Here is a 13,648-nt window from a genome sequence, read left to right on the forward strand (position 1 = left end):
TCACGAATGTTCACTCATGCGCATTTTCAATTTTCCCGCAAAAATCCTCCTCATCATCAATCTATATCCGTTACTTTGCCAACCTGTTGGTGTCATAGGACTAGGTCGATTACGCCACGTAAGCCTGTGAAGAATTACTCCACCTTTTATTCTACAGATATGTTTAAACTATTGCAATCCTCATATCTGAATTTGTTCCATAACTTTGCGCTGATTGTCGCATATTAAACGAATGACTCAATAACTTTTCAAACAATCATTTTGAAAACAAACATGTCTTAAGTATCGCACTGGAAGTACATCAGCTTACAGATGCCGGAGTGTAAAAGTAACAATGGCTCCAGTTCAGCGGAGCCATACAAAAGAATTATTAAGACTAGTTTTGTTGCAATATTTCTCTCCTTCGCACGCACCATCTCAGAGAATCAGACCGAAAATCGATTCAGCTTATTACTTCAGCAGTTGACGCCACTTGCTCCTTCTGTAATACTGATCCCAAGTACCCAAGTTCCTGCACTTGCTCCAAATGAATCCCGTTGAGATTTACAAATGGCAGGTGATTCGTTGGTTGCCAATACTTTAATCTATTATTCATTAATTTTCAAGCCATATGGCTCTGCAGTACAAACTATACTATGAAGAATCTCAACATCTGTGTCAGCGAACATAGCACTATTTTCAGATCGATCAAAAAGTTTGTAGCATCATGTTAAACGCCATGCATCAGTGAAGAGACAACGTCTCATTGGCAAGCACTGACCCGGATCTATAGTGAATTTAACAAATCATTACGCACTCGTATACATCTAATGCAAATATCGTAAGATGTCTGAAGAACTTTCTTTCTGAAAAATCTGTCCACTATTAGGGCTAATGTATACAGTCGAAAGGAGAGTTAAAATCAATAAAAACAACAATCGCATATTTTCCACATCTAATAAATTTCCCTATAAGCTGTTGAAGTGCGGATTGTTTCTTCCTGAACCCTTAAATATAGCAAAATATAAATGTATGCGAGTAAACATGATTATATTTAAGCCAAATAAGAGCTATTTGCAAGAACTTTTGCTGTCTAAACACAATGAGCTCCCTGGAGCAGTATAATATGCCCACTCATTAGATGTTATTCGGCAAGCCGTTTACTGTCGATTAAAAGCTTAACTAAAACCAAAAAAGGACATCATATGAATTAAAGTTTAGAGATGTTTTTAAACCTCATTTTCTTAAAATGTCAGCAAATTACTAGAAATAACTATGACACCCCTATTCGGAGAAAATCAGCCACTGTATTGTTGTAACATTGTAATTGTATCTTACAACATCTTATCCTGGAAAAACCATATAAGTATTAGTTCCAGCATTTTATAAATAATAATTTCGAAGATGAAGCACTCAAACTATCGCAGTAGGTCGCTACCGAATGAAATACTTTCGTTTTAGCTATGCAATATACTACAATTTTATATATTCAATTTCTATAGGGCGAAGGAACCATAACATACCAAAAATATAGAAAAACTATTATACCAACAGAAAGAAACACAATAATCTTTAGTTCAATCTTCTTCGAGCTCTATTGAGTTGAGACATCATATAAAATAGCGTATAAAATATTGTAGAGATGTTGAGGCATTTCGAATTTTACATCTCAGATTAGCGGCCTATGAAATACCCCAAAATATTATCCCATACGTTGAACATATGCGAGGTGTCAGCAGTAACTAATAACGAATATCTGGCAAGCCTGAGAATTTGATCTCGAATATTATTGAAAGGTATTTTAGATCATTCAGTCACTGACCATCGTTCAGTTCAGACATCGACTACCTAAACCTCGTCTTCGGGTAACACCGCGCTGCCATGCTTTTTTCTCTTTCATCGTATTTTTAATGTAACCACCACCGTTTTATTTCGTCTAACCTTCATTCATCGAGTCTCTCCGAAAATATAAATATGCATACCTGGGACTAGAAGAAACCTAGAGTTAAATACAGTTATAATTAAGGAGCAATAAAAAAATTGGAAAACAAGGTTACATAAATAGACTCTGAGGAGTTATATATCTGAGTATACCTTAAATTGGTTTAAAGAACCTTACACGATATAGGGCATTGCTAAATCCACCATTAAACGATACATTCTTCCAAGTTACAATGACGGCATGCTTAGGATCAAACGTTTCGGAACCAATAACACCTTCACGAATATCCCACTTCAATCTCTCGCGAATCTCAATGCCCATTTGATCTGTTCGCTGTCTCAAATCACGTTCCATCCTATAGTACACCCCCGGTTTCCTGGGATCTATGTCGCCGTCACGTAGATTACCTGAAGGAAATATCATCACAGCAAGATATTCATCGCTGGAATGAAGAAAATGATATACTCACCAATACGACATTTACTAAAGAATATTCCGATAAAAGATGGATCGTTCTTTTTGGGCCATTCCTTTACGGGGAACACCAGAGGGTATTCGTAATTTGGAGGGGGATCGCTGAATTCTATATAACCGTTCAGCGAGATTCTGGTATAGTTGAATCTGAAGCCGAAGAACGGCAGTTGAAAGTTGAAATTTTTGTGGACCTAGAAAAGAATTTTTAAATATAAAACCTAATGTATTGGAGTTTAATTATTTATCACCACTTCCACATATTATTTTAAAACGTCCGATATCCAATGATGTCTGGATAATAAAATATTAATAATATATAAAAAAATTGAACCGACTTCAAAAAATAAATAAAAAACTCACTAAAAGTTAAAAAATTATTAAACTTAGATTTTTAACACAAAAAAGCGTTTTAAAATAATAACTGTACATAATAATCCTTGTAATAACTAAATAAAAATAAACATAAAACTTATATAACCTATCTACTACACGTATTTTATATTCTACTATATACATACAATTTAGCTTAATACCTAGCTAAACCTATTCATCTATTTACAATATTATTTTAACTACTACCAACTGATAAGTTTGAAGTCGGTACCGAGCAACAAATTAAATTAGTTGTTCATAATTTAATTTTGTGTATATTTATTATCATTTTTGTACTGTTTGGACTTTTGTTATTTGATATCGGTTCAATTTTTTTGTTAGAAATATTTTATTTTTCTCTTTTTAGTGTTAGATATTTACTCAATAAATTACGCAGCTATTTTAATAAGTGTTACAATGGATATCGCAATTAAAAGTGCAGCCCTTATGAACATAAATAGCAATAAAGAAACGATTATTAAAAATATGGAACGCCTTAGGACCCAGGGTCCGCTACGTAGACTAGGTGATCTGACAAATTTTCCAGCCAAACTATAACAAAAAAAGTTGATGTCCCCGTTGAGAATCGACACGTTCTAATCGTTACACCGAACAAACAGTTGTTTTCTGTATTTCTACGACATCTCATACCATAACATTAGTGCTTAAAAAGCAAACTGAATAGTTTTTACACTAAATTATTTTCGATTTTTCATCACATCAGCCCAACAGTAACATTATAAACAAATATCTGATTATTTTAGATCAAAAATATGTAAAAGTTTTGTGCATGTCTTTGAAATTTGGGCGTTTCGATTGAGCCCTTGATTCAAACATATTCTGATTTGGTTCCAATGGGACCACCTCGGCAGTGTACTCTTTGGAATAAAAAAAGAATTTTGAAAATCGCTCCATAATTGATGGAGAAATCGGCGATTAAAGTATACATATATACAGCCGTATATAGAACCTCCTCCTTTTTCGAAGTCGGTTGAAAATTAATAGTAGATTATTACATTTGTAACAAAGAAAATTATATATATATATATATATATATATATATATATATATATATATATATATATATATATATATATATATATATGTATATATATATAAAATATAAATGAAAAATCAAATCAATATTTACAGAAATACTTATTCTAATATTTATTCTATTCGTTTTTGTACTATGAATTTATTTACAGAGATACTAGCATATATTTTGACAAGAGATATCCCTTGGTAAAAATGTAAAGTATCAAAGTAAACATCTGTTAACCAACCTAACCTAACTATTCTCTTTTGCTCTTAGTATTATCGAGTTATTCACTCTATACAGTAGCTAATCATGCAACGTTTATTGTTGCTGTTGCCGAAGCCTATCAAACACTTTTAAATCTTATGGTGATCCTGCTCCACCATATCCCAATTGTTGGTTTTGAATTATTTAACTGCTAATCTTAAAGGCAATGATAAAAAAACAATTGATTTGGAGGATCAAAAAGTTCGAAAATAATAAACTGACGGTGTGTTAATTGAACTAATTAATAATTAATATAAATATATGGTATTAATACATTATAAAGAAGTGATTCTATTTTCAGAAAAATATAAGGCTAAACCTTTATTCATTCATTTCAAACAGTTGCTGCCTGCAAAGAAATCTACCAACAGAAAGAGATATCTAAAATATATTAATATGACAGAGTTGAATGAGGTTAAGCAATTTAAATATCTATAGTTAGAACAGGCAAAGAAGGGAGAGAATCAGAAATACTAAAAATAACACAAAACTAAGGCAGTAAGCAATAAAACTTACCTTTAATGTAAAAAAATCTAAGGTAAATAGTACCAGGGAAAAGAAAAGTACTTAGATAAACTTGGATTGAAAGAATGAACGAGATATTAAATAAATAGACCTACAACCTGGAATCCAGCCATTGAATTTTATAACTAATCATATTCAATACCATTTTCAAGATATCCTTGTTTGATATACTTTTTATATTATAATTTTATAAATATTCAGTAATATTTTTAATTTTTAATAAATGTATTAATTAGTTCATAATGAATAAAAATGTAAAAATCAATAACGATATACTAGCTACATCTTTGACTGTTTGAAATATTTTTATTGCTTTTCTAAAACTGCACTAAGGATTATCAATTTGTTTTATTAAACTTATAACGTTTAACTTCTTAATTAACAACATGAAAAAGGGCCACCATCGTGTGACCTAATATAAGCGAAAACAAATCTAAAATGAACTAGATTACCTGGGGTGTTGAAGATTGTATTTCTTTTTGGTAATCTCCTTCATTATCAGCATTACCACCTTGATCATAATATGGATACATGAAGATTTTTCTTATGGTATTCAAACGAGCTTCTGTCAATGTATATGGAGTACCAGAACCACCTCTTTGGTCCGTATCCGGTGGAGCTACTCTCGAATTCATGGGATCTAAAATATTACCAAAATTCATGTAATTAAAATTAACTAGTTAATGAATTGATTTATGCTACATAAAGATACAAGATTAAAAACAACTTGAACTCAAACATTATAAACGCTTTCTATTCCACTAAATACTATACAATATCAAGATGAATTATAATATATAACTTCTCAACTAAAAAAAGGTTTCTAGGACGACGAATTAACATTCTAATCTGTTTAATCTAAACCAAACTAGAATAGACATTTGTTTCAAAGTTATCTTAGTAAAACGAAAGTAAAGAATTTCAAATCTTCCTAAAAGAAAGTCTTAAAGGTTATAGATAATGAACACTCACTAGTTTATTTAATAATTTTTATCGTTCGATAAAAAACGTAATTAAATGGTTTAAAATATATCACATTAATATAATAATAATACATTTAATATAATTTCATGAAGATAAAATTCCTCACGAAGATATTCCATCTGTCAAGTGACTGTTGTCTAATGAAGTAATTCAGGAGTTACTATTTATAATTTAAGCACAACAATGAAAAGACGAGAGATTTTTTAATGAAATGTATCTGGTAAATTGATTAAAATGATTGTGTACTATTCAAAATTCACCGTTCTACGTTGCTCTAATGATATAATCGCCATATATCCAGTTATTCCTAAGAAGCAAGCGAACATTTCATTATCTGAGATTTGGTCCGTCTTAGAAGACCTAAACTCGTCACTTATATATATATATATATACATATATATATATATATATATATATATATATATATATATATATATATATATATATATATATATATATATATTGATACTCAGCATATTTTATTTCTTGGCATTTCTTTACACTTAAACTACAAAAAATGTTATCAAAACAACACACAGAACTATTAAAATAGTACATAACAACCAGAATGTTTAGAGTCAAACAAGAAGAAGCTTACTCTATAATAAAAGAGGCTAAAGCAGGTATACCACAAGAAAGTGTATTGGGGCCAATGCTTTATCTACTCTACACTTGTGATATTCCACAAATGGAAAATATTATGATGGTTATATTTGCTGATGATACTGCGATTATAGTGAGAGAAAGTGAGCTAATCCTTTTCACAACTAAATATTCGTGCAATGTTTTATTCAATTATCACGATAAATCACATAACGATCTTGTAATATAATTTCGCGCGTAGCACCAGTGTTTTCTGGCACAGCAACTGATTTTGAACAAACGTCAAGGCTTTCGACCTTAACCAAAATAATACCACGGTTAAATTCGTTATACCAACGTTTAATAGTAACCCAAAATGGAGCTTCATCGTCAAATGTTGAAGTAAGTAGATTGATCTTGTCTTGATAATCCGGGTCAAAACTGATTACTGGTTAACTCTATTTTATACTGAGACAAAATTTTCAAGTTAATGCAAACGACTGAAGAAAATTGTGAAGGCCAACCCTCCAGTTTGGAACATCAGATAGCGCCTAATGACACTTCGTGTTGACAGGTTTAAAATAAAAATAGCAACCCTCGTATTAAGCTGACCTTAAAATAAGCTAAATCTAGAGAAAGAAGCGAATAAAAAATAATAATCTAATTCATTAATTTTCGCAATATTTTAGATTAACAAAATGTTTTATCTTGTTAAAATGATGAACAACTGATGTTAACAATTAGTTAGCTGCTTTCTGGATCGCAGCTCGCTTCAGAGCCGAGCTACTAGATCTACACAAATCCTTAACCTTCTATTTTGATTATGAATCAAAATGGTAGCAGACACAAATCACATCAATAATGATCAAATAGGACACAAACTATATTTAAGACATTCATTTTGAAAGAAGTATAGACCATTAATCCTGCGATATTTTTTATGTTTTAGTAATTGATATCTGTAAGTCTCATACATGATCGCCACACACTCTCAGATTACGAACAGTCCCACTGGAAAACCTATTATACAAAATATATGTTAGTCACCTTTTACCTATCTCAGTTTATTGTTAGATATTAATATTAGTTGTGATATCATTCTTGGACTAAATTATTAAGTAATGAAAGTACACGTGTAACAAGGAAATACGTTTTCTTCGTTTTTTCCAACAGAGTTCTTGATAGTAACAATATTGATCGTTCATTGTAACTTATTATGTGTGTGAGTCAACATTATTCACCGAAATAGCATCGAAATAGTTGTAGATAAGATAATAAACCCATTCCAAATAATAAATGTTTATAGTCGGGTTATTTTAGCTGATTATTTTATCATACTTAAACACTTGTAAGTACTTTAGTAGAATACTGCGTAACCAGACGAATGAAAACTAAAATATTTTATGATTTTTCTTATTCACATAGCTTTCTGTGTTCTGACCTTCTTGCAAATAATATATTTAAAATAGCAATCTTTTTACAATTAGCTGTAATTTCAACATAAAATTAAATTTTTGATACTCATCATATGCCATTTAATATATATTTCCGAGACTTGTCTTTATTTGTCTCCTAGTTTAGAGAATAGGGAACAAGATGTTTAAGAAAAATCACCCAAATAGGCTATCATCAGATTGGTCAAAAGTTTGAAGCAATATGTTGCATAATGCTCTTAGTATAACTGCATCCACTAATATTGCAAGATCCAATTTTGCCATACAAATTTATCAGATCATACCATGGATTGGAATTCACATTAAATGATCTAAAATAAATCCAGTTTTACACACTAGACAAACTTCAACAGTCAGATAAGCGAGTGACTAAACACAGTTTCATTCGATTTTAAGAATAATATTTTAGTTTTAGATTCATTTAGCTTTAGCTTTAGTTTACTATTTTCTAGGAATTACTGAATAGTAAAATGAAGCGCTTAGAATTCATTAAAAGACAACAGAAAGAACATTTTCGGATCATATGACTCAAGCTGAATATATTATGGAATATTAAAGCTGAAGCCCGAAAAATGATTCCGAATAACCAGAAACGCATTAGTTATATATAATATAGTATTGACGGTCAATCTATATAGAACATTAAAGTACAAAAGTGATTTACTATTGTTACTTATGCACAGTATAAGAAAATTTTTTTTTAATAATTCTAATAATAAACTGCTAGACATTTTAGCAACGTACACTAAAAACGAAACACGTTTTACTAAAGAATGTTTATACAAATAAGAAGTAAGGCACAAAGTTTTAAATTATTATAAATATAAGAATTCATCAACAGCCCTAATGCAAAAAACACAGGGTGCGTTGGTAAACTAAAACCAAAAGTTTGGAGTTAGTAGACTGGATCATTCAGTGACGTTGGACCCACTTGACATCCCCTATGAATCCAAAGTAGAGAATAAGTGTTATGAAAAATGCAGGAATATCAATTCATGGACGAAATAATAACAAATTTCAAGATCTCCGCAGCACATATTCACTAAAATCGACATCTTCATTCACACTTCATGATTAATTGAATTAAAACTAGAACTGAAGTCTAATGATCATGCAAGGATCACTTAAATAGAGCACTAAAAACTGATGTCGATTCAAGCCCAATACTTAACGATGTACATGAAAATAAGTACATCTTTAACTGTTTCGTACTAGCTTTGGTCCCAAAACATAATTCAACTTTTCTTCTTTTAAAATAAAGCAAGTAATGATTTGATATCGAGATGATAATTGAATTCCGTTATTACATTATATTTCCTAATCGTCTCCTATTCCAATTTTGCTGGATACTCTTTCGTTTCGATGACAAGAACTGATTCATTTTCATGGGGTTCTCTATACCAATAAGCCCACAACTGCATAAAAGTTATAATCGTCCAAATTCAATTCAACAAAGAATGTGTAAGTTACAATTAAACAACCGTAACTGTGCTTTATATTTGATTCAAATATTGCAGACACAAACCTTCGATAAGATTTGCCATGAAAGCCTTGTTCATAAACTACAGAAAATACTACCGAAACAACACACCGAGCTATTAAAATTATACATTACAACCAGAATGTTTAGAGTCAAACAAGAAGAAGCTTACTCTACAAAAAAAGAAGCTAAAGCAGGTGTACCACAAGGAAGTGTACCGAGACCAATGTTTGATCTATTCTACACTTGCTATATACCACAAATGGGAATTTTACGATGGCTATATTTGCTGATGATACTGCGATTATGACAGTCGGAGACAATAGTGAAGAAGCCTCGTGAAAATGACAACAGGCAAGCGACAATATAAATAATTGTACACAAACTTGGAACATAAGAATTAATGAAAGTAAATCTGTACATGTGCACTTCACCAATAAACAGACCATACAAGCACCAATAACATTAAATAATACTATCATTCCATATAGTAACAACGCTAAATATCTCGGAATAAATCTAGATGCAAAACTTCGCTGGAAGGAACATATAAAGAAGAAAAGAAAAGAACAGGAATTGAAATTTAGGAAAATCTACTGGCTAATTTGAAGAAAATCGCAATTATCAGTACATAATAAATTGCTATTATATAAGCAAATACTGAAACCTATATGGACATACGGAGTTCAATTATAGGGATGTTCTACAAAGAGTAACATAATTAAAATAAACAATTTTGAGAACAAAGTTCTGAGAGGTATTTTGGGCGCACCCAAATACTATAGGACTGATTACCTACATCGAGACCTTCAGATAGTCAAGTCAGTCAAGAAATAAAGAGAATTGCAAGGGAGCATAAGGCATTCTCATAAGAATATTGAAATATTTTACATAGCTTTTACATAGCACCAGAACAAGACACAGACTCAAAAGAATCAAACCATCTGATCTTGTGTAGTGTTGTGTAGTGAGGTGCATATAATAAAAAATACAGCAGTAACATGTATAAACATTATTTCGCCAGAGGCTTCTAGTGATATACTTATATTTAAATTATCATAAAGACAAATTGTAGGTTAGATGGAAACGACTAGTAACAATGTAATAATTAAATAATAAAAAAATATATTGCAAGCACGTTTTTGTCGGAACTCAATTACATTACAAATTTCCTGGTCGTCTCCCACTCCATTTTTCCTGGATAGTATCTCGTTTCGATGACCAGAACTGATTCATTTTCATGGGGTTATCTATACCAATAAACCCATAACTACATCAAAGTCACAATCATTCAAATCCAATTCAACAAAGAATGCGTGGGTTACTAGTAAAAAAATGTAACTGCGCTTTATATTTGATTCAAATATTGCAGACAACTTTTTGAAACAACTTGTATAATACCTATCAATAAGTATATCAAGACATATTAGGCCTTTTATATAAATATTCTTAAAGACTTCTAACTTTCCCTGTAGTATATTTTTCAAACAACAATGTTCAAGCAACATTTATTAGCAGGGCATATTGCATCATCACCACCAAATACAAAAGCCGATTGATAAGATACAGAGGAGAGATGGACGTAGACAAAAGCAGTAAAACTAACCGTAATCTGCAGCATAATAAGTTATGTATTTTCCAGATTTCATTATTTTTGTTCCCGTTCGCAAAGTGGACATGTTGACACCATCGGGAATGGACTCAACATCTGAAGATCGCACATTTTCTTCGGGATTGGAAAGGACAGATGGTTCTTCTACAATACAAATGAGTTAGTGTAAAATATACGTAAAGGTGTTTGAGTGTGTGTTAGATTGGATAAAATGGTGACAAAATGTTAGAATATAATGTTTTGCAGTTTGAAATATAATGTTAGGCAGTATAGATTATATTATTGTTACATACTTTTGAATATACATCGTACTTGTATTTACAGATTAAATAATTAATATAGTCTATTCAAAGTTCTTACATACGTCATCATTACCGGGTTATCACATAACCCGGTCCAATTTAGAGTCACAACTCTGGACTTACCAATATACTAAACCAAAACCGCCTCACAGTTGACCCCTGTGGGCTGCTACTGCTACAGCATTAAATTTATGAATATGAGACCCGCTAACCGAGAAGCCGTTATGGGGCTTGGCAAAAAAACTTGATTTCTGAAGTGTCAGTTTCCCTGTGAATTTGAAATATTTTGGAAAAGTTCAAGCCGTTTCCCCTGGTTGAGTGTAACAAACTTGGAGTAGACATTAGAGCCGTAGAGAAGTACGGATCGAATTAACATCTTGTAAAATAAGGATTTGATGGAGTTTGCGAGAAGAGCAGATCAAAGAAGATAGCAGGTTTGCTATCCCCGAACCTTTCTGCTTGCTTTCTGGATTTGGGAATGCCAACCGGACCGTCGGTCGAAGTGGAGACCTAGGTACGTGATGTTATCCAGCCATGGAAACTGTTTAAGCTATTATTTATTATATAGTCACTCATGCCCAATCACCAAATCAACTTATATACTTGAGTAGTGGGTAGTTACATAAATTATGGAACTGCATTATCAAAAGTTCATTAGGGCATCGATTTTAATGGAATAATCATCTTTAGAGACGAAGCGATATTTTGATTAATAACCATTGGTCAATACTTTTCCATCTCGTCAATACTAGGAAACGACGATATCAATGATGACATCGATGTTAACATCGAATCAAAAGTATCGATGTACGACAAACATTAATTGAAAAACATCGATATTTTCGGCAATAAATAAAATCATCTATTATATTTATTAAATGTTATAATGTTGTTATTAAAATTACAAAAGTTAATATAAAAAATTTGAAAATTAACTTTGACAGGTGTTTTCCCTTTAATCTGTGCCGTTGCTGATACATGAGTTGTCCAGCTTTGGAAAAAAGACTTTCTGAAACTGTGGATGTCTCTGTGCAACACAAATACTTAAGAGCTATTTTCTTTAAATTGGGGTAGGTAGATTCTAGCGCGTTACATAATAGTAATGGGTCTTATTAAAAATATCTTGGTTTAAATCAGCTAGCGGGCTTTTTAAATAACATTGTAATTCCATAGGCATATTCGCGTTACGTTGGCAATACAAAATATATTATTTTCGTTCATAAGTTTATAATGAACTTTCCGTATTGGTGGTCTTATTCCACTTGTATTGTAGAATTATCCTTCAATTAATTATTTTCAATTTGTTCATTCATCTGAATCTGAAATGAATTATTTGATACTCCTAATGGCTCTGGAACAGGCTAACGTATCTTGTAAATGTATATTTTCGAAATAAGGATCCAAGAGATTGGCAACAGAGTAGCATTCGTTTTTTCATTTATTTATTTACGTTGTTTTTTAAGTTGTCTCCAATTGTTTGTTTTGGTTGAAAGCCTGCCACTTTTATAGTAAGTAGTCGTATAACTTTACTACAGGTTACATATTTTCCAGCATAGAATTCACGAGTAGTTATTTCTATTGGTCTTAAAATTTCAAGCTTCAATTAAATTAAGACATTTTTGGAATTGACGTTTCAATCTTTTATTCTTATAACATCGATATGTCGATGATATTGAAGTCAATACATCGATATTTTCGAACTAAACATCGATGTTTATTCACCATTAAATGTGCACCATATGTGTTTCCAGCAGAACTGCGCTACGTTCTACTCAGTGAATATGATTTGACCCGCTGGACTTTCTCTTATGGCCTTCTATACAGTCTCAAATATATGACAAGAAACCTCAGTAAACCTCTTAGAGTTAACAGAATTCAGTATATCGCTTATAAAAACCCATATTGTAAAACATCATGTAGCGACCTTGAGGCATGTCGAATTTTACATCGTGGAATAACTATCTACAAAATACCCAGAAATATAATCCCATATATTGAACACGGGCGGGGTGCTAGCAGCGCCAACCATGAAATGATAACGATTATCTGGCAAACCCGAGACGTTTATCTGGGATGTTATTGAAGGGTACTTTCATCATTCAGTATCTAACCAACGTTGAGTTCAGACGTGCCACCATGCCATCAGACTGCCCATGCCTCGTCACCAGGTAACACCGGTGCCAGCCTTTTTTACTACTTGTAATTTCACATTTTGATATCACTTCAATAAATAACAGTCACATAATGTAAACAAAACTGTTTCATTTCGTTTTATCTCCATTCACCGAAACCCTAAAGTCATTTGTACCAAATCTATTCTTATAATGAAAATTACTTAGAAAGTATAACATAGTGAAAAGTAAGCTTTCAAAAATAGTACACTTATTCAACCATTAAAATCATTATCATAGAGAGAAAAAACCTAATACCAACACACCAGTTTGGGTTTATTAACAAGCACTCAACAATTGACCAGGTCCACAGAATAACAGATGTTATTGAAAAAGCCTACGAAAGTAAAAAAATATGCTCAGCTATATTCTTAGATGTAGCACAAGCCTTCGATAAGGTTTGGCATGAAGGCATTGTTCATAAACTACAGAAAATGCTACCAAAACAACATACCAAACTATTAA

The 13,648-nt window shown here is 31.7% G+C and overlaps 1 protein-coding gene across 4 annotated transcripts in view; it reads right to left on the reverse strand.

The window, feature by feature from the left end:
* The window catches only part of mesh (sushi domain containing 2 mesh), a 48,341-nt gene that overhangs the window by 27,161 nt on the left and 7,532 nt on the right, over nt 1–13,648 (reverse strand). For 2 of the 4 annotated variants that reach the window (XM_076396301.1, XM_076396298.1), the window contains exons 2-5: nt 10,705–10,854; nt 5,051–5,238; nt 2,391–2,586; nt 2,099–2,328 (exon numbers count right to left, since the gene is read on the reverse strand). In XM_076396301.1, coding sequence (XP_076252416.1) covers nt 2,099–2,328; nt 2,391–2,586; nt 5,051–5,238; nt 10,705–10,854 — 764 coding nt within the window. The remainder of the gene's footprint in view (nt 1–2,098; nt 2,329–2,390; nt 2,587–5,050; nt 5,239–10,704; nt 10,855–13,648) is intronic. The other 2 variants (XM_076396302.1, XM_076396300.1) reach the window with 1 other exon arrangement.

This window comes from Rhynchophorus ferrugineus, unplaced genomic scaffold, assembly GCF_030347505.1.
Source record: "Rhynchophorus ferrugineus isolate W39M unplaced genomic scaffold, kcgeb_rfMv2 rfM2, whole genome shotgun sequence".
NCBI classification, from domain to species: Eukaryota; Metazoa; Arthropoda; class Insecta; order Coleoptera; family Curculionidae; genus Rhynchophorus; species Rhynchophorus ferrugineus.